The 21,550-nt window shown below is 43.3% G+C and overlaps 1 protein-coding gene across 2 annotated transcripts in view; it reads right to left on the bottom strand.

The window, feature by feature from the left end:
• The window catches only part of LOC132566704 (methylcrotonoyl-CoA carboxylase beta chain, mitochondrial-like), a 170,793-nt gene that overhangs the window by 17,409 nt on the left and 131,834 nt on the right, over window positions 1-21,550 (bottom strand). Inside the window, exons 1-5 of one of the 2 annotated variants that reach the window (XM_060231986.1) lie at window positions 10,897-11,006; window positions 6,589-6,903; window positions 2,503-2,699; window positions 1,665-1,843; window positions 546-626 (exon numbers count right to left, since the gene is read on the bottom strand). In XM_060231986.1, coding sequence (XP_060087969.1) covers window positions 546-626; window positions 1,665-1,843; window positions 2,503-2,699; window positions 6,589-6,903; window positions 10,897-10,901 — 777 coding nt within the window. In that variant the 5' untranslated portion in view covers window positions 10,902-11,006. Of the gene's footprint in view, window positions 1-545; window positions 627-1,664; window positions 1,844-2,502; window positions 2,700-6,588; window positions 6,904-10,896; window positions 11,007-21,550 lie in introns of those variants that run through there. The other variant, XM_060231987.1, reaches the window with a different exon arrangement.

Here is a 21,550-nt window from a genome sequence, read left to right as displayed (position 1 = left end):
TGTAAAGAACCAGGAAGTTTAATCTAGATAACTCGCATTTAGAGCAAGGAAAGCAGTGTGTACTTTTCTTTGCACATCTTATCTCTGGGACAAAAGATATATTATGTTTTATATCAACTTGTCCATCTTTTGCTGCAACCTTAATCTACACACACCCTTTTGTGCGGTGGGCCAATGCTGCCCAAATAACATCAGCTGCTATGAAGGAGAGGTACTGTGGTGTCAACATGTTGATGGGGATTGCATTTAGAACCTGCATTTAGAATTAAATGCTGAAAAAAGAGTGATCTGCTGGTGGTATAACTGGAAGACCGCAACTGACTAGCCCTAGTGCAGATCAAAAGACAAAGATTTATTGCTGATTTTGCTCTATATACTATACTGCTCTTGGAGTACGGCAGGCAGCATAAGCAACCAATTCAAAATTTCAGATGGGACGTGACACTTCTGAAGCATTAAGTGCCCCACTCACCAGCTATCCACTTTTTTTGCTATTAACCGAACACAGGTTTCTTCCCCACACTACTGCACTGGGTAGATTATACCTGAGGGATTTTCATTGCAGACATCACAGCTTCATTGTAGAAAATTCTACCACCATGGAACTGGTCAGGAAACAGCTCTGCCTAATAATGAAGGAAGATGAAAGAACCAGGGAGTTTCAGCATTACATTAAATTCAAAACTATTGAATATTTGCTTTTTCACACAAAAACTACCCCTGTTTCTGTTTTATAATGTCTACCCTTCTCATAGTCTGTTTCTAAATTAAGTTGTAAAACTAGTTTCTCTTTCTCTCCTTAGAGGTTCTTTCCTAGCTATGCAAGTTTTTAAGTGAGTGTTTATATGTGTATGTGTGTGTGAGTGTGTATATAGACACACACACACACATGCTGAATACTAGTATGGCAGGACCTTCAGCCTGGAACTCCTTCTATCCCCCAGAACTAAAGCAATAACAGATGGGGGGGGGGCGGGAATCAAGAACAAAATGGCACATTTTATTTTCACCCAACTGGATAGCAACTGTTGAACTATAAGCAACTATTAAACCAATACAAAAACAGAAAATCCTCCTTCTATATCTTCATCCCTTCCAGCAATAATCCTATCAGTTCTTTGGTTCTGTGCACTGACACTGTTAATAACTGAGGAGTCAAATTGTTCAACAGCACCACATCCTTCCTCAAGTGAGCAACTAACTGCAATCTTAAACAGAGTTGCACCCATCTAATCAATGACCTCAATGAACATTAAAAGGCTTTAACTCTGATGAGGATGGCACTGCAAGGAACTTCATTTCAATAAAAAGAAGCCAGATCTCTTATATACAAGACTAATGCCTGCATCTCTCAGGTGCTCCATCCCCACATCGGTTATATCATAGGTTTTTTTTCTTTTTTTTTAGATGTCACAAAACAACCTATGTATTCTATGTGTTAGTATGATACTTCATCCAGCTCTTCAACTATGGTAATGTTTTAGCAGCTCATTTGAAGTCTAGCTTTAGCTTTGCTATTGTGATGTAGGTTATTTACTCAATTGACATTTTCCTAGCATACAGGAAGTTCAAGTAGGGAAATCCAAACAGACGAGAGACTAAAATGAGTAAGTAAATTTATGTGGAAATCAACAGAGCTAAATTCTATACTAGCTATATATTACCTGCAGTGGTAAGAATGCTCCTCCACTATCTACTAGATAAACAGATGGTAGTCTGTTTTGAATTGCTATTTCTTGAGCTCTTAGCTGTTTCTTCACAGATACAGGATAAATGGTTCCACCTTTCACAGTTGCATCATTTGCTATGAAAACACACCAAATTCCACAAATTCTTCCAAGTCCTGCAATGCAGATCAAAGAAACTATTGCAAAGATAAAGAAGGATGTTTTAGAACAACCTCAATTATTCACATGGAAAGACTTTGTAATTATGCCTTAAAGCAGACAGAAAAACATGCAAACACAGAAATATGCTCGTGTTTTTATCAAAAGTCTATAGCTGTGTCCTCTCTTCCACAGCACATTAGTCACTTCCTTAGTTTAATTAAGGAGCAAAAAGCATCCCTCAGAAATTATGAGATGCGAAATAAAACATTACAAGTACATACATTCTAACACCCCTCCCCAAAAAAATTACTATAGATTTTCACCCTTAACTTGGAATGTTACTGTTATAGACAACTTTGCAAGCCCTCCTAGGATTTTTTAAAATGTACTAGCCCAAAGATGATTCTGAGCATTTTTGTTTTTACATATCAAGATGGTAGGTAACAAAAGCCCTCAAGTCTCCCCTCATTCAACCTCTGTCAGTACAGAACTCAATTTTATCTGCTATCAAACAGGTATTAGTAACAGGCCATGCTCCTGATTGAGAAGTGGGGTATAAATGAAGTAAATAAAATAAATTGATTGGTCAAAATTGATGAACAATTGGCCATGAAACCTCTGGATCATATAGCAATTTATCTTAAATAGCAATTTTCCTTTACACACAACCTACCAGTGAGACATCCTGCAGCAGGAACATCACCATAAGGCATATCAAGGCCTGCAAGTGGGGACAACTCAAGGAAAAATTCATCATCAAGAAGCATTCTTAGGCGTTCCCGAACAAGCAGCTTCTTGTTCTTTTGAGTGTGACGAAATATCGCATTTTCTCCTCCGCCTTTATGGACCTTTGCAAGCAACTCCAAGTATCTGACATCAAAACCAAAAGCTCAAAGGAAAGCTAGCTTGCTTTTCCAAACACCAAAGCACTTCAAAAACAAGTTAATATTCTACATATAATTAGACTGGGCAGCATATAACGAGCTTAAGATATTAGTTGCAATTTAGCATATTTCCATATGCAAATGAAAATGGCTTGTCAACTGTACTGTTCCACAAATTTAAGCTGGAAATAACAGGTTTATCCCACAAACATGCTACGCTAACAGCAGTATCTGCCTTGAATGCAAGAGATTTTTCCATCAGCAGAAGAGCCTTTTGCCTCAGAGGAAAGTTTCTTACAGTAAGATAACAACCCATTACATTATAAGACCAAGACATGACCTTCAGCACACCTAAAAATGCTTTATTTTCATACAGATCTTAGTTTCAATTGGATCTATGACGACATCTTTTTTTTAAAAAAACAACAGAATTATACAGGGCTTTTTTTGTAGCAGGAACTTTTTTGCATATTAGGAGCTTACAAAAGTTTACAGGATTCTTCTTATAGGGCCTACATCAGAGGTGTGTGGCCTAATATGCAAAGGAGTTCCTTCTACAAAAAAAGCCCTGGAATTATAGTTAAGCACATTTATTTCTGAACAAATAAACCAAAGAGCAATCAAAAGAATTTTGCTTTCCTGTAGAACCAATGGTGGAAAGTTTCATCAGGTCACTGTCAACTTATGGTTACTCTGTTGGGCTCTCATGGCAAAAGGTGATCAGCATGGGCGGTGTGTGGCAGTAGGCCAAGTAGGTAGCTGCCTAGGGTGCCACCTGGCCTAGGGGATGCCACGAGGCACCCCCTCTCTACACACAGGATGTGTGCTCCTTGGAGCCTGTCTTCCCCAATGGAAAGCAGGCTTAATAAGAACATAAGAGAAGCCATGTTGGATCAGGCCAATGGCCCATCCAGTCCAACACTCTGTGTCACACAGTGGCAAAAAAAATTATATATACACACACACTGTGGCTAATAGCCACTGATGGACCTGTGCTCCATATTTTTATCTAAACCCCTCTTGAAGGTGGCTATACTTGTGGCCGCCACCACATCCTGTGGCAGTGAATTCCACATGTTAATCACCCTTTGGGTGAAGAAGTACTTCCTTTTATCCGTTTTAACCTGTCTGCTCAGCAATTTCATCGAATGCCCACGAGTTCTTGTATTGTGAGAAAGGGAGAAAAGTACTTCTTTCTCTACTTTCTCCATCCCATGCATTATCTTGTAAACCTTTATCATGTCACCCCGCAGTCGACGTTTCTCCAAGCTAAAGAGTCCCAAGCGTTTCAACCTTTCTTCATAGGGAAAGTGCTCCAGCCCTTTAATCATTCTAGTTGCCCTTTTCTGGACTTTCTCCAATGCTATAATATCCTTTTTGAGGTGCGGTGACCAGAACTGCACACAGTACTCCAAATGAGACCGCACCATCGATTTATACAGGGACATTGTGATACTGGCTGATTTGTTTTCAATTCCCTTCCTAATAATTCCCAGCATGACGTTGACCTTTTTTATTGCAAACGCACACTGTCTTGACATTTTCAGTGAGTTATCTACAACAACCCCAAGATCTCTCTCTTGGTCAGTCTCTGCCAGTTCACAACCCATCAACTTTTATTTGTAGCTGGGATTCTTGGCCCCAATGTGCATTACTTTGCACTTGGTCACATTGAACCGCACCTGCCACGTTGACGCCCACTCACCCAGCCTCAACAGATCCCTTTGGAGTTCCTCACAATCCTCTCTGGTTCTCACCACCCTGAACAATTTAGTGTCATCCGCAAACTTGGCCACTTCACTGCTCACTCCCAACTCTAAATCATTTATGAACAAGTTAAAGAGCATGGGACCCAGTACCGAGCCCTGCGGCACCCCACTGCTTACCGTCCTCCACTGCGAAGACTGCCCATTTATACTCACTCTCTGCTTCCTATTACTCAGCCAGTTTTTGATCCACAAGAGGACCTGTCCTTTTACTCCATGACTCTCAAGCTTTCTAAGGAGCCTTTGATGAGGAACTTTATCAAAAGCTTTCTGGAAGTCAAGGTAAACAACATCTATCGGGTCTCCTTTGTCCACATGTTTGTTCACCCCCTCAAAGAAATGTAACAGGTCAGTGAGGCAAGATCTTCCCTTGCAGAACCCATGCTGAGTCTTCCTCAGGCTTCACAGAGAGCAGATGCTGCCCAGCCAGTTTTGCGTTCCCTGGGTCTGTTACAGACCCGGGAAACTCTAAAGTGGACAGCGCCTGCACAGTGAGCTCCTTGCAGCCCGGCAGGGATAAATTAACCAATTGTAAAAACTGAACAAGAGCTAATAACAGTTTCTAAAAATTGGCTCCTGTTGAAGTTGTATGCTGCTACTCATCCTTCCTACTCTACTATAACAGAGCTATGGGGTGGGAGTCATAGCTCAGTAGTACAGCATCTTTCTTGCATGCGCAAGATCTTGGCACCTCCAACTAAAAGGATAAAGTAGAAATGGTCATGTGAAGGTCTTGTCCCTGGCACCTCCAGCTAAAAGGATCAAGTAGTATTCTCAAAATTTTTATTGTTAATCTCACATTTTTTTAAAAAAAAAATAAAATAAAAAACTGTAAATTAAAACTAAATTGTTTCAAGTTTCTTCATTTCTCCTACAATTCTCTGTTTTTTAAATGTGTGGGGGGGGCTAGTGGGCAGCTCGCACAGGGCACCAAAAACCCCAGCCACCACCCCTGGTTGATCCAAGGTGATTTGCCATTGCTTGCCTCTGCATCATGACCAGTGTTCCCTCTAAGATGAGTTAGTGTGAACTAGCTTTTTTAGCCTCTGGCTCACACATTTTTGTCTTAGCTCAGGTAAGATGGCCCCAGAGCAAACTAATGTATGCAGTAGCTCACAACTTTAATGCCAGTAGCTTACAAAGCTTCTACTTTCTTGCTCACAAGCCTCCACAGCTTAGAGGGAGCATTGATAATGACCCTGAAGTTCCTTGGTGGTTTCCCATCCAAGTAAAACCAGGCTGATACTGCTTAGCTTCTGCGATCAGGCTTGCCTGAGCCATCCAAGTCAGGGTAAGAACTAATATTTGACAAAAAAAGGAAATGGCTTGCATTATTGTAAATTCCCTAACAACACCATTTTGAAATTACTGTATGTTTTAAAAGTACTGTATCTTCAAAAGATATTGTGGAAATAACTAAACAGAAAGAATTCATGAAAGGGCATGCATGGGGGAGAGGCACATTGACTTCATTAATTCTTTCAGTTCATGTTTAAAGCTCTGACTGAAATCCTTTAGATTGTTGCTCTTTGGTCCTTAAGCACATAGCCATCAAAGTAGTGACTCACTTTCCTGCCTTTGTCAGTGAATCATAATTAATTAAAACAACTTTACTCAGGCTCTACAAAGATATGACTCACCAATATATGCCTTTGAATTTGCAATCAATGTAGGGCAAATTTCATGAAGTTGGCAAAAATATGCAAAGAAGACAGTACAGATAAAATTTAAAGGGAAAATAAAATTATCCAGCAACCCTGGGTAAATCGTCCTTTATCCATCCCATGAAGGTAAAAATCCATGTTCCCAAAACCTGAGAAATAATTCCAATCCTATTAAAAAGCAGAAGTATCCTGTAATATAGTTTTCATGTTTTAATCATCTAGAATATTTAAACAGTACAATGTTTTCTATAAAATATATAGAAGCAAAAACTCAAAACTGCTTTTGAAGCCACTTGCTTTAGCAAACTTTCAAATTAGCAAACTGACTAAGGCTGACTTGAAGCCAAACAAAATTACTTTAGATTCTGGCCTCAATAATATCACACTCCACTGTTCACTATATACATACAAAGCTAACGTACAAGGGTATTAACAAAAGAGTTACCTCTGAATGCAGATCTCACTGTTGCTTGAATTTCCATCCCACACATGTTTATACAGGGAAGGGATGTTTCCATCTAATATTGGGAAGGATTTTATATATTGATGTTTTTTTTTAATGCTGAAACTCTTGGAAGAAGTGTGCATCATGACAGATGGAACCATGCTAACAGTCTTTCCTACATCCTGGTAGTTCAACAGGCATGATATAGTCTGTATGCCTGAGCCATTTTGTTGGCACTTGCACTTGGAAGTTTGAAATAATGGGGAGCAGGATGCTGATAAAATACATGGTAGATTTCTGGAGAGCGTGGTGAACCTAGAAAGAAACACATTTATTACTTTAACAAATGTATATCTATTTCCTAACAGACTCAGGCATTAACAAAAGGAACCAACAAATATCACAAGGCCAAGCAATCTAACACACATTTAGAAAATCTAGTATTTTAAAGTATGGAGACAAGTATCCCAAACAGGTTTTTTTAAACATTAGACAATATCATTACATTTTCAATCAATATTCTGAATATAAGCAAAAAGTAGAATAGTTCTACAGTGTAGCCAAATATCTACCATCATATTGATGTTTCTGGTTAGAATTCTATACTCTTTCACCAGAGTCAAATGCACAATAATAGTTGTATGGAAACGGTATATCACCCACCATTCTCTACCAACCACTACTATTCATCCATCATAACCTGAGGTGATGGCGCCACATCCCTGATGTAATTTAACCAATTTCACATACCCTCCCACACATAATACACAAATCTGCTGCCAAGAAAAGCTCGCAGTGATGTTTCAAGAACACTGAATGTCATCACTTACTGCTTATGAGAAGTTATAAGCAGCAGACAGGTAACCAAGCACAAGCAGCTGCAAAAGAACTCCTTTGCCAGGGGAACAACCAGACTGCCTTTCCATCACAAAAATCCACAAGCTACATAGTCCAATATCTAAAAGAAAGCCTGCATATAGAACCAACAGGCGGCAGATTTTTCTGAAGAGGGTCTGAGTCCTGCTGTGGGGTCAAGGGTTTTACACAACCAGCACTAATTTACACTGTATGTCTATATCAGTGTCTGATGAACAATGTCCTTTTTTGCATGGAGGCCAGTGGGACAAATACAAATAGACTACAATAGCATTCTCAGAGGTGAGAACAAAACTGCAACAAGGCAAGTTCAAACCCTTCCCTCTCCCATGTAGGAGCTGATGGCAATAATTTTAGATACAACAAAAAGGTATAGAATTCACTTTATGTCCCATGTATACAGATGGAAGTCCAGTGCAGGGCTGTTAAATATACAGTCCATGAGTCAGAACCAGCTCGTCCAGGGCTTTTATCTGGCCTGTGAGAAACTGGTGTAAGGGAGGGTACAGGAGGCTACTTAGGTGTGATGTGAAGGAACCAGCTGCCATCTCCTTGGAGGAGGAATCAGAAGAATTGGGCCCCACACCAATGGAATCCCCACCCAAGCAGCAGGGTCTAGCCACAGACCCAATAGGGGAAACATTGGGAAACATTCCAGTCACGGCCAGGCTCAGGCTGTTCAGTCAGGGCAAGAGACACTACAAAGACCAGTGTCTCCATCTCTGCTAGCCTCTCTAGAACCAGAAAAGTGTAGAAGAACAGAGCACTTGATAGCTCTAGAGAGAAGACAAAGCACTCCCCTGATTGCTCAGCAATGATCAATGTTAATTCCTGGAGTCCTTGCAGGACCAGGACTGACAGACTGAAAGGGAACAGTAAAGACCTGCACCTGTAGAAAGGTGACTGTAAGGAGTGACACCTGGGCCTCAGGGTATGAGTCAGCAAGAGGCAAATAAAAGGAACACTCTGAGCAATGTCTGGCATGGAAGCAGCCTTGTTTGCCACGGTTCTGTGAAACTGACCTGTGTAGTATATACAGTTGTACCCTGACTGTGTTGCACCTTATTGTTGGTAACCTGTACTTGCTTCTACAGCCTGGGACTCAGACACTGAATCCTCCATCTGTTCCCCAGCCCTGGAACTGGACTCTTGAATTCCTGAACCACCACCCCCTTACACTGACCCTTGGACTGGACCTGTGATCTCTGACTCCAGACTGGTAGACCTTGCCTCTGTACTTATTGTTGTGCTTACTATACTGTATTTGGGTATCCTGGAAACCCTGGATAGAACAACAGTGCCAGGCTTGGCCCTGAATGTGGCAGAGTGGGTGAATCCACTCTGAATGTGGCTTCAGTGCAGTGGAACAACCTTGCTACAGCAGTCAGAGTTCCTTCAGTTCACCAGCAGCTTCACTTACAAGCTGGGGCTGCCGCAGCTGCATTCATGCCGGCTCAGGGTTCCAAGGTGAGGCTGTGAGCCTCTCTGCTTGACCTGCAACTCCAAGGATGCTGTCCTGGACTGCTGCTTGGGATCAGCATTTGTACCAGGGGGGTGCATATGATCCTCTGCCAGGGCCTGCTGGCAGCCAGTACTGTTGCCATATTCACATCTCCCCATATGGTGACTGTGCTTCAGTCCATGGGGAGAATTTCTGTACATCAGGGGTCTAATCCTGCTGCCAAGCATGTGATAGCAGCCAAGTCTCCTTCCTCTATAGACCATCCAGAGACCTTCAGCTGTAGGTGGTTGTTGCCTTGTGGGGCACTGGTGCTGGCAATCTCTGGTTATACTAGGCAGCCTGGGGCCTCTACCAAACATGCAGCCTCATGTGTGCAATTCCTGCCCTTCCCCCCCATCCGGTGATCCACTGGCCTTCAGTGGGTGCAGTGGGCTTGCCAGCAATCACTGACTTGAACTTCTGGCTGCCCCCCCTCCCTGGATTACTGGCATTCTTCTCCGGAGGCAGCCATTGCCACATGGGCATCTCTAGATTATCAGGCTTTGCTTAGCTGGTGTCCTGCTGTGCACACATCCTTGTATCTGGATCACTGCCCTCCATGTTTCCATGGAGGGGTTAGTTCAACTCATCTTCCTGGCCCCCTACTGCAGTGGCTTGTGGGTGGGGGAGTTTGCAATGTACAGCTGCTTTGCATTTTTCCCTTGGGGTCTGGGCTCACAGCATTGTTGATAAGAGTGGGCTGCCCCACTCTGGGCAGTGTGGGGGTGTCTAACTAGTGCTGCACTGCTGGCTCTCCAGTCTGCTCCTGCAGATTCTCCTCTGCCCACCCAGCCCTCAGGCCCTCCCAGTGAGGACACACCAATTCAGAGTCTACCAGCTGATATCCTTTATAAAGTTTGTCTCTCCAGTACCTGCTATTATATTTTATGGCACGCATGGCACAGCCTGACAAAGTGGCATTTATGTCAGATCACATCCTCCTAACAAATGGGCTTAACACTTCTGGTCTAATGAAGACCCTCTACATTGGGTTGCCAGGTCCAGTTTGGGAAATTTCTGGAGATTTGGAAGCAGTGACTGGGAAGACTGAGTTTAGAGAGGGCAAAGAGCTCAATAGTAAGCCCAGAGTCTGCCCTTTGAGAATGTCACTTCTTCCAGGAGAAATTATTTCTGAAGTCTGTGGATCAGCTGTTATTCCAGGAGAATCCCAGGGCTCCAGTTTTAGATTGATAACCCTAGTTTAAGAGAGCGCTAATCCACAGAAGTATATACTAGTGTAAACATGTGTTAGTCTTTTAAAAGGTAAAGGTAGCCCCTTGTGCAAGCACCAGTCATTTCCGACTCTGGGGTGATGTTTCTTTCACAACTTTTTCACAGCAGACTTTTTATGGGGTGGTTTGCCATTGCCTTCCGCAGTCCTCTACACTTTCCCCCAGCAAGCTGGGTACTCATTTTATCGACCTCGGAAGGATGAGTCAACCTCAAGCCGGCTACCTGAACCCAGCTTCTGCTGGGATCGAACTCAGGTCGTGAGCAGCACTTAGGACTGCAGTATTGCAGCTTTACCACTCTGCACCACGGAGTCTTTAAGCAGTCACAAATTTAACATGGCTCCTACCCCACTTGAAATTATCTTGTCCGTACAGTTTTAAAACCGGCAGTCATAACTTGTAAATAAAGAATTTCTAAGGCCTCGGGATCTTGCAAGGAGGCTTCCGAAGGGGGAGCAAGATAACATCACAAAAAAACCAAAAAGGGCCGCGCTAGAGAGAATGCTCAACTTCATCGGATACAGACGCGGACTTTGATCCGAGCTAAAGCTCCAAACAGTAACTCCTAGCCCGCCCGGGCTCTATTTCCCACCAACAATCGCTTCAGTTTCTTACACAAAACATACTGTAACCCAGAACTGCAGTCATTTTCTACCTCAACCCTCCCACTTCTTCTCTCTATGTTCCCACTCCACCAACCTCATCCCTCGAGAGGTCCCAAAGAAAAGTGTACAGCTCGGATCTTCTCCATTAACGCCCCGCCCAGTTTCCTGCGCGTAACAAGCTTCCTTCTCGCGGCATTCACGCCCCTGAACGAGCGCTCCCCGGGCTCGGTATACAGTGCGCCTGCGCTAGGGTTAGTTTGTTGGTTTTAAAAAATAAACTTCAGTAATCATCTAGGGTTTTTGGTTGGTGCTCTTTTGTCCAAAGACTAGCTCTAGCTTATGGCGACCGGTGCTTATGTCTGCCAGAAATGCGAATGAAGAGCCAACAGTTCCTTTCCATTCGCTTACTTTCAAAGACCTCCCTTGGACTTGGTTGCCTCCAGTGGTTTTGTCTCCGTCGTTAGATTTGGTCTTCCTTCCGAGCTAGTTATCCATCGTTTACGCTTGTGTGTATTTCTCAATATAATTTAAACTGGATTGGTTTTCATTCACTATATATAGAAAATAATCAGGCTGATCAGACAGTTCTTGTTTGCTTCACTGCCGGGTTGTACTTCACTTCCTCTCTCCTCCTAACTGTGGTCTGGGTCTTTCTGGCAGAATTCTACCTTTATTTATTGGGTTTAAATTATGGGAGGTTCTCGAGGACGTTTGCAGCTTAATTATTTATTTACTTATTTTTACCTCAACCTGGCTACAAAGGCAGTAACTCCGAGTGTAACACTGTCCCTGCAGTCTCCATCTGATCCATGGGTTCTTTAAGTAGTGGGGGGCCACTTCTGCTGCCAGGAGCGGCTCTAGGGCTAATAAGCCCTAGGCAGTGCCCCCCAGCTGCCATGCTCCACTTGCCCCCACCCGCTGCCACAGTGCTCTGCTCGCTCGCCCCCTGCCGCACTCTGCTAGCCTGCTGCCGCTGTGGTGCTCCTGCACTTGTCACCCCTCTTCCCCCCGCTCGCCAGGACTGCTGCCGGTCCACACACTGTTTTAGTGGCAGGGAAGGGAGGGCTGTGGTGAGCTCACCGCTGCCCTCTCTTCCCCACCAGTAAAATAACGTGTGGGCCAGAAGCAGCCCCCAGCCCCTGAGCCAGTTAAAGGGCCCGCAGATCAGCTGTTTCGCGGGCCCTTAACTCGCATGGGGCTGGAGGCTGCTACTGCCACCGGTCCACGCGTTATTTTACTGATGGGGAAGAGAGGGCGGTCATGAGCTTGGCACAGCCTTCCCTTCCCTAAAACAGTGTGTGGGGCCAGCAGCAGAAGGGGGCCCCAGCCCCCTCAATTTAAAGGGCCCGCGAAACAGTTGATTAGCAGGCTCTTTAACTCAGGCCAGAGGCTGGGACTGCTTATGCCCCCTGCCCCAGAAGCGACCTCTCCACTGCCCTGGAACCATGGCAGAGGCCCCAGGGACTGGTTGGGGCCCCAGAGTCAGGGGGCCGCTTCCAGAAGTCGGAGGGCTGTGCCCCCACAGGCCCCCTCATAGCTACGGGCCTGGGAGACAGAAGTCAGATTTCACAAAAAATGCTAAATATGGTTGGGATCATTTGGCAAACCACCTTGTCTTTCATTAACTGACCAGCAGAGGTCTCCAGATGAGCTATTAATTCAAGTTTTCCCCTTTGGGGTTTCTAGTTGATGACGTGAATTATTTTTTGCTTCCTTGGGATAGGAAATAGCTTCCAGGACAATGTTTTCATACCGTGCTTTGGTTTTAGTCAATATAAATTACTTCCTTTGTTCAGGATCATGAAAGCATAACCTGTATCGATACATTGTTTATAGTAACTAATATAATTCAGAAACAGGATTAATTATCTAGTTAGAACCCTCTGATGCATAATTGTATTCTGGGTTTTTTGCATTTTTTCCCCTGACTGTAAACATCACTATGTAGGGTTATTTCTATTAATGTCTGTATTTAAATATAGGTGCAGGTGCTGAGGATGGCAGCCTTTGTCTTCTCTTTTTCTCATCCTGTTATAAGTGTATCTTGAACATGGAACAATGATGCTTTCATGTATATATGCAGCTACTTAGATTCATTTCTAAAAGGCAGCAATGATACAATATGAGTGTGTTTCATTTTATATATAGCTAGTTGTCTGATGTATTTCACTTTAGACCCAGTGATTTGTTTGTGGAATTCTGTTTGCAGAAAGGAACTTTGTCTCCCTCTCTTACACCCCACCACTGATCCTTTCAAAACAAGAGGCCTTTAGAAACAGTGCTGGGTATGATGTAGAGCCTGTGGGAGATGGGGGTGTTAGTAAAAGTGCCCTTGTGCCAGCAAAAAATACCCATTGGATCCAACTCTTGTTCTTTCCTGATTAAATGATCATACTACGTATCTTTGAGCCTTACTCAGTTTGTTTTTCAGTCTAATTATTGGTTTAATGCTTGCTGCTGTTTCACAGAGTTCAGTGTGGAAAAATCCACATTTAATTAGTGACATACAGTCAGTGAGTTCAGTAGCTGAGTGAGAGGCTATACAACAGCTCTCAATGTTTTCTCACTTTAAGAAGGATTCAGTATTTTATTTTTAAGGTTATTGCTATGCAAAGAATAGTTAAAATAGTTAATGTAACTTTTGGGTGCCAGCCCCCAGGTGGATCCAGGGGATCTCCTGAAATTACAGCTCATTGCCAGATGACGACTATCAGTTACCCTGGAGAATATGGATGCTTTGAAGAGTGGACTTTATGGCATTGTACCCCACTGAGGCCCCTGTCCTCCCAGGCTCCATTTCCAAATCTTCAAGAGTTTTGCATGCTGGAGCTGGCAACCCTATTCTCAATCCCCCACTGGTTGCCAGGGGGCATCTGGCAACCTGAATAACTGTTGTTTCCTTTCAGAATTCCTTACCAAAGTTAAACAGATTCCTAACAGAGATCATATTGCATGCTTAATTCACTTGTGTTGTTCTTTTCAATACCCAGAGGGTCTTCAGCCTGCAACAATAATTGTTTGGGAAACATGTTTATATTAGAGAATAGTATTGTTTCTCTAGAGCCCAAAGCCATAATACTTGGCCCCTGTAATCAAAAGCAGGCAGCTTAACTAATTGTACATAAATGTAATCATTAAAATGTTTTCTTAGGACCACTTCAGTTCTGGAAGAATAGGAGGATGGGAAAATGAGCTAAAGGTCGGGAAACTGGAGATCACTGCAGGAAGTTAAATTTTAAGACTACATGCAAACATAGATTGAAAGGGTGTTATTTTATACTCTGTTATTTTATAAATTAATTGATTTAATTGCAACTAAGCAACAAGAGCTTTTTCAAATAACCATAATGCATCACCCACTTCATGGAGATGTAAGTACATATCTGCAGACGTTCTTGATGGAAGATGTGATGTTTGAGCAGACTGTAGTTGCTTTATTTATTTATTCTTTATTCACCTTACCACTCCTATGCTCTAAGCACACTGCAACATTTATATGCAACAATTTCAATAAAATATTAACTAAGGATACTCAACCACCGTGTCTATAAATCAAAAAAGAAGCAAAACATTCTTACAATACCTTGCTAGTCTCAAGAGACTTCTCTCAGTCTATGTGCCTTATCCCCTCTATTAATCTGAAAATTGTCTAAGAAAAAAGTTTGAAAGTGAGATAAATGTAGAAAATACATCTCATGAAAGGAGGAAAAATGCATTTATGGCAGAAAGGTGAAATAAATATTGCCTCAATAACTAAAACTTAATTCAGATTACGGCAGAGGTTCTCTTCATAATGGCTCAGTGGTTCTAGATATGGCATTCAGCCTGCCCTAAATGGAATTTCACACCCATGACAAGTATGTTTGTAGCTGGAGGGGGGTTCCCTATCAATTTCAGCTCTTTTCTCCCAGAATTCATCTTCCTTCAATAGCACAAGGCTCTTTCAATCAGTAACTGATACGTGATTTTCAGCCTCTCCTCTCCAAGACAAAGGTGGCTATTATTTGCCCAGAGTAGCTTATATTGTTCTCACCTCAATTTAAATGAGTTTGTTCCCATTTTATCTGAAGAAGTGAACTCTATCTCATGAAAACTCATACTGGAATAAATGTTGGTCTTTAAGGTGCCTTCTGTTTTGTTTTGCTATGATACTATATGGATACCCCCACTGAAATTACCTGGGCTACCTGACAAGCTTCCATGGCAAAGTGGGAATTCAAACCTAGGTCTCCCTGATCCTAGTCTGACAACTACTACATCATGCCATCCTAGGGTTGCCAAGTCCAATTAAAGAAAAATCTGGGGACTTTGGGGGCGGAGCCAGGAGACTTTGGGGGTGGAGCCAGGAGACCTTGGGGGTGGAGCCAGGAACAAGGATGTGACAAGCATAATTGAACTCCAAGGGAGTTCTGGCCATCACATTTAAAGGGACAGCTCACCTTTTTAAATGCCTTTCTTCCATAGGAAATAATTAAGGATAGGGGCACCATCTTTTGGGGCTCATAGAATTGGACCCTCTGGTCCAATCGTTTTGAAACTTGGGGGGTATTTTGGGGAGAGGCACTAGATGCTATACTAAAAATTTGGTGCCTCTACCTCAAAAAATAGCCCCCCCAGAGCCCTCAATACCCACGGATCAATTCCCTATTATTCCCTATGGGAATTGTTCTCCATAGGGAATAATAGAGTGCCTAGTAGACATTTCCCTCCCCCCCCCACGCTTTCTAAAGGAAGGGGGAGGGCCTCCATACCAGGGAATTCCCCCCTCCCTGCCCCCTCCCTCTCTCACACACACAAACAAACACTTACCGCACTTGGTCTTCTTCCCTCTGCCTGCTCTGAAAACGAAAGCAAAGAAAGGGCGGGGCCGTTCTCCGAAGCCCTTCCTGTTTCCTCCTTCCTGCCCAGCCTTAAAGGGGCAGAAATTTTACAAACTGCTCAGGACTCAGGAGCTCTACACCAACATGAACGCTTCAGGTATGTTCTCCCCCCCCCTCCACCCCCCCACCCCCCCGCTTCCTGATTTCTGGAGACCGGGGGATGAAGCTGGGAACCCAGGAGCCTCCCGGAAAAGCGGGGGGATTGGGAAGCCTATGCCATCCATACTCTTGCGTAACCTAGTGTTAACTGTAATATATGTATATTTGCCTTTGAAAAGTGTAGGGATTTCAACTGTTTCACCCACATTATGAACAAGAACAAGTCATTTTGACATTTAAAATCTAGCATGGGGTTGCCATATGTGCTTGCTTTGTTTCCAAGATCTATATTTAGAGGCCCTACACCAGTGCAGAGATCAAGTGAGTAGTAAGTGTGGAGAACACTACTTGGTGCAAACATTCTTCCAGTAAAATTGCCCTCTATCAGACAAATTTGTACCGTGAATGATTTTATGTAGGTGTCAAAGTTAAACTATTTGCAGTGCAACACAGAAGTCTACAAAAAGGAAAAATGCAATGGTAAGACAACCCAAAACAGTTCCCTAGTAAACCACTTGCCTATCCTGTAAGCCAAAATGCCCTCAAAATGAGGTTGGGGAATTGACAGGTGGGCACCTGACTTAAAAAGGATCTTTGAATCTATGTATACAGGATACACGTCTAGAAATTATTGCTTAAAATTACCAGGGACATTAATTAAGTAAAAACAATTAAAATTTATTATAGAAAAATATAGACACACATGCAAGGTAATAAACTCATAAAACATACATACAGTCCTAAGAAAAATAGAAATTCAGAGATAACACAAGGATGGACAAACAGGGTGATAATTACCGATCGTAGTCTTCAAGGAAGGCTCCAATGGTGACAAACGAGGACTTGGGGAGGGTACCCTCAACTGATCAGGAATCGGGGATGTAGCTAGACAGTGGAACTGGGGTACTGCTAGATGCACACATGCAGAATGTTGGGTCAGAGGTTATAAAGTCTACCTTGACCCTTAAGGGGGTAGGCGGTTCAGGGGCAGATGACAGGTGGTCAGCTGGTACATGACCTCAGAAAAAGGGGAGGCTCCGCAATGACCATAAGGGCTGGACTTATGCAGTAGCCAATAGCCAGTTTATTGGGGGTACCTGATTGGCTGCCCATGACTGGCCAATGAGCAGGCTTGGCCTTGGTTACCTGATTGGGCTTCCAGGTAACAATGGGCCAAGGGGGAGGCACCAGAATGACCATTAAGGGAAAGAATGGGAGAAATGATTGGGGTGGGGGTGATTAAAACTATCAAGCTTATATTAAAAGGTGACAATAGATGGCCAAATTGCTACCTAAGGTAACACCCGGTCTATGCAAAGACACTTGGCTCTAGGTGAAGATGTTCTTCCTCTTCTTCATCCCTCTACTGGCACTAGTCTTTGTCTTGGGTTCCATTGCACAAAGGCTTAGGCCGTCTGGCAGGATCCATGCCTAAGATAAGCTTGATTGCCTTATGCAGAAGTTGAAGCAGCTGTTGGATACGTGAGTCTCTTGCTTTGCTGAAATGGAGTCAGGAAAACAAGAGGATTCTGGTGGTGTTAGCTTTTGGTTCATGGAAACAGGCTGGAAACTGTTTGCCTGTACAGTTCATGGTGGTGTGGCTTCTTCCACTGCAACGGCCGAGATTGTGCATGCAAGGAGCGGCTGGAGGCTCGTCTGTAGTTCTGGCTAACACCCATCCAGAGATGTAGAATGCTGCTGCAAAGCTGAGGCTTATAGTATTCACATAAGCCTTAGGAACCGTGGGCAAAGTCCACTTCTTAGAGCAGATCTGTGTGAGTCAGAACTTACTGGTGATCACAATGTCCATGTGTATGAAAAGTAGGGGCTTTTTCTTACAATCCTTAATGGAATTGGCCAAATCTGGAATTCCCATTGGTTGTGATGTGCACTCCATCAATGAAAGGCCCATCAATTGCCACTCAACTTGCATGTCATTGGCTAGGTTCACTCCTCTCTCCCACCCACTGTTGGCATTCAGAAGTGAAAGTAGGCTCTGCCAGGAGCATTTCCTCAGAAGCCATGATGGATACCACTTTCTTGTCACTCCCTCCCTCCCTCCTCCCCTCAGCCTCACACCAGGACAGATGAGGTTTGGCCCACTGGGGAAGCTGCTGCTAGGCAACCAAGGTTGTTCCTGTCTGTAAAGGGAGAAGCCTCAGCTAAATACAATGCCATAGAGTCCACCCTCCAAAGCAGTAATTTTCTCCAGGGGGAGAAAGATACATTGTCTGGAGTTCAGCTGTGATACTAGGAGATCTTCAGGCTCCACCTGGAGGTTGGTTGTCCTAGGCCTAGCTGCTTTCTACTGCTGATGGGAAGGAGACAGGGTTGCCAACTCCAGGTTTTGAAATTCCTGGGGATTTGAGGAGTGACGCCTGGAGAGGGTGGGGTTTGAGGAGGGGTGGGACCTCAGACAGGTACAATGCCATACACTCCACCCTCCAAACCAGCCAACTTCTGGAGAACCATAATTGCCAATCTCCAGGTGAGGGCTGGAGATCACTCAGAATTACTACTGCTCTCCAGATGGCAGAAAACAGTTTTCCTGGAGAAAACAGCTGTTTTGCAGGGTGGACTCTGTGTCGTCGTGCCCTGCTGAGGTTGCTTCCCTCCTGCTTTGGTCCACTCTATGGAGAAAGACTGTAGTTTTCATAGGTAGAGGCTGCAGGGAGGGAGGAGGAGATGGAAAGCTGAAGTCAGAACATTTCCCCTCCAGAAAACAGCCACCTTGAGACACATACTCCATGGTATTCCATAACACAACCAAGCCAGGCATAAAACCCTGGATCACGCCACAAGCTCATGCTGATGCTAAATGCCACAAGGCTGAATATGACAGGAAAAGTTAGCAAACATGCACTTCAAACAAAAGGAATGCTGAGCTTCAGCATCTGTGTGACTGTTGTCATGCCCCCTGCACCCCCCATATTTATTCTTCTTTATCTCCATTTGGGGCCTCTTTCGGGGCTTTGAGCCACCACAGACATGGGGACACACACATGCTGGGAGAGGGACCAGCATCTGTTACAGCTGCAGGATTGGCATGGTTGTAAACAAGGAGTTTCTAATAAGGCTCCCTCCACAGTGGGAAAACAGCAGGGGAGACTAAGTGAATACCAAGGGTTGGGGATCAGAAGGAAGATAGTGGGGGGGGGGGGGGTAGTGAAGGCCAAAGATTGGTAAATGAGTGGGAAGACACCAAAGGTGGGATGAGTGATTGTCATGGTTGGGGAGTAGTAGCATGCCAAGGGTGTGGGGGTAGTTAAGAGGAAGAGATGGTTTGAGGTAGGTGGTAGTTGGAAGGGGGTGGAAATACACCAAGGATGGGGGGAAGTGAATGCTTTTGAAGGGGGACCCCTGAATAATTAATGAAAACCTCTATAATAATAATAGATGAAAATATGGGTTTTGTGCCTTCAGAAGAGAATGTCTGATGCAATGTTTGAAGCAGCTGTTAAAACCAGACAGCCCAAATGGGTGTGAGTCACAAATGTGTATTGATAACAGACAGGCTTTGCTGGGAAGCTTCTTGCTGAAAGCTGATAGCAGACTCATACAGGGAGGTGGGGCATTTGAATAGATAAGGTTGGTGGGCTTGTCTGCTTGTTTTGAGTTGTGAATAAAAATGGTCTGAAGGCTGATGATTTTTAACTTAGTCATTTTGGGCTTATGCCGACAAGTTCTACTTTGATATCAAAGTAAAATACCTTGTTTCAAACCAAGCAATGTGTGGGGCTTCGTTATTTTCCTGCTACACCTTCACTTGGGTGAGGGGCACTCACCCATAGCCTCTTTCTAGAGCCTGTTGCATTTTTCTTCACAACAGGCCATGGAGTGAAGGGGGAAGAGACCAACTGTGAAGTCTGGGTAACTGGATGGCTGAGGAGTACCTCTTTATACCCTGTTGCCAAGAATGAGGAGGAGTAGAGATGTTGGCATTGGAATGTGGGAGTAATAAAAATGCAATCTTTCCAGATATTAGCAAGTACAAAAGAAAGTAATTGTCAGATTTGTAGAGGAGAGTTTTCCTTGTCTGCATTATCAAAATGTTCACTCGAGGAGTTAAAACTTCCCTTGGAAAATTAGAACTATGGCTAGGTACTTGTCATGATTAAGGAAGGGCAGGAACCTTCGAGTCTGATCATTAAGATATGGAGGAACTTGTTGGTGTTACTTCTTGTTTTGGAGATCTGAGTCATTAATTAAGAACAAACTGTCTGGAAGGAGGCTCCAAGGCCCATGGGGGACATGGCACTTGACTGAATCCTTCTTTGGGTGTGCTTTTGTATGATTAATGGAGGAGGTGCCCTGCATGCCTTTATGCACTTAGCATGACTCACTGCCATGTGATATTTGTTTAATGTCGGCTCCAGCTGTCATTCCTAGGCCCACATGTACAAAGTGGGGGCTCCCAGAGGTTAGGGTCTCAGGGGCATCACCATGTTAAGACCAATTCATTTTCTAAAGCTTATGCTGGCTGATTTATCAACATTTTATTTATTATTTGGTTCAACTGTTCTTTTGATTGTTTCATAGGTTTTATGGCCTAAGAATATCATCCTCTTAATGTTGATTATTGTACATAGTCTAATTGTACATTGCCCAGAGCCCAGCAACAGCAGGGATTGGATGGTGGTGGTGGTTAAGAATAATTATCATCATCCTCTTGTGCCATGTTTTATTAAGAAAGATATTTTACTTTAGCTTTTGTTACATGTCTGCTCTCAGTGCAATACAGGAGGGGAAAGGCTTTTTACATGTCTAACTGCTTCCCATGCTTCAACCTGGGACTCTTAGCTTGCTGTTCAGAAAGACTTCTGCAAGAAGCTTCCCTGGTATCTTCAACTGCTCTTTACCCGTAGTGCCATGCCCATCACTTTCCACTGCAGCCCTTTGTCTCGCTGAAAAGTGTAAGCTGCCTTTCAGGGTACATGTTAAAATTTAAATAAATCTTGGTCAATTAACATCATCATAGCAAACTCTGAAACACCTGCATTATCTTGTTATTTTCTTTGAGTAAGCAACTGAAGGTATACCAACAACTGTTGTGATAGACTTCACTTTAGCAGTATAATTTACACTTTCAGTTGCAGAGGGACCATAATACATGTACAACTGCATTTAATTTTTTTTTCTGTTTGGGGAATAACTTGAGAATTTTTGTGTTCTAGGTTTTTCTGCTTTTTTAATATATGGATGTTGACAACATTTTATGTAATTTCACGGATTGTAGATTACTCATTTCTAGACCTATAGGTAATACTTGATCAGATGCTCAGTTTTGTACTTTGTGATTTGTGTCCCATTCCAAATAACATTGTAGTGCCTTATATAGATAAATATGAGTGGAGATTACATGGTTCCTTACGTAGGGTAACAATTCACATAGAGTATGCCGATCTAAGTACATTTTCAGTACATAATCAGCAACAATGTGTGGTTAGACTATTGTATAAACATTGACTAATTTGATCTGTTTGTTCACCAATAATTTTTTATCAATAGTAGAATATCTAATTCTGGGTTTAATACTGTTGAACACATCCCTACTCATTAGGCTTCTTGACAACAAACCTCCGACAACACTCCCCACACCTTTAATACTATGACCAGCTCTTCTGTATGTGTTAAGCGGGACCAAGAAACAAATTTTGGGCTACAGTATGGGTATAACAAAAGGCAGACTGAGTGTCACTGCACCTAACTCAGTCATAGTACCTGGAATATAATAAATTGTATCTGGGCAGGTTAATGCTTCACCAAGTA

The sequence above is a fragment of the Heteronotia binoei genome, chromosome 2, assembly GCF_032191835.1.
Source record: "Heteronotia binoei isolate CCM8104 ecotype False Entrance Well chromosome 2, APGP_CSIRO_Hbin_v1, whole genome shotgun sequence".
In the NCBI taxonomy this organism is placed as follows: Eukaryota; Metazoa; Chordata; class Lepidosauria; order Squamata; family Gekkonidae; genus Heteronotia; species Heteronotia binoei.
The sequence above is the reverse complement of the archived record's forward strand: the minus strand, read 5'-3'. Positions and strand labels throughout refer to the sequence as shown.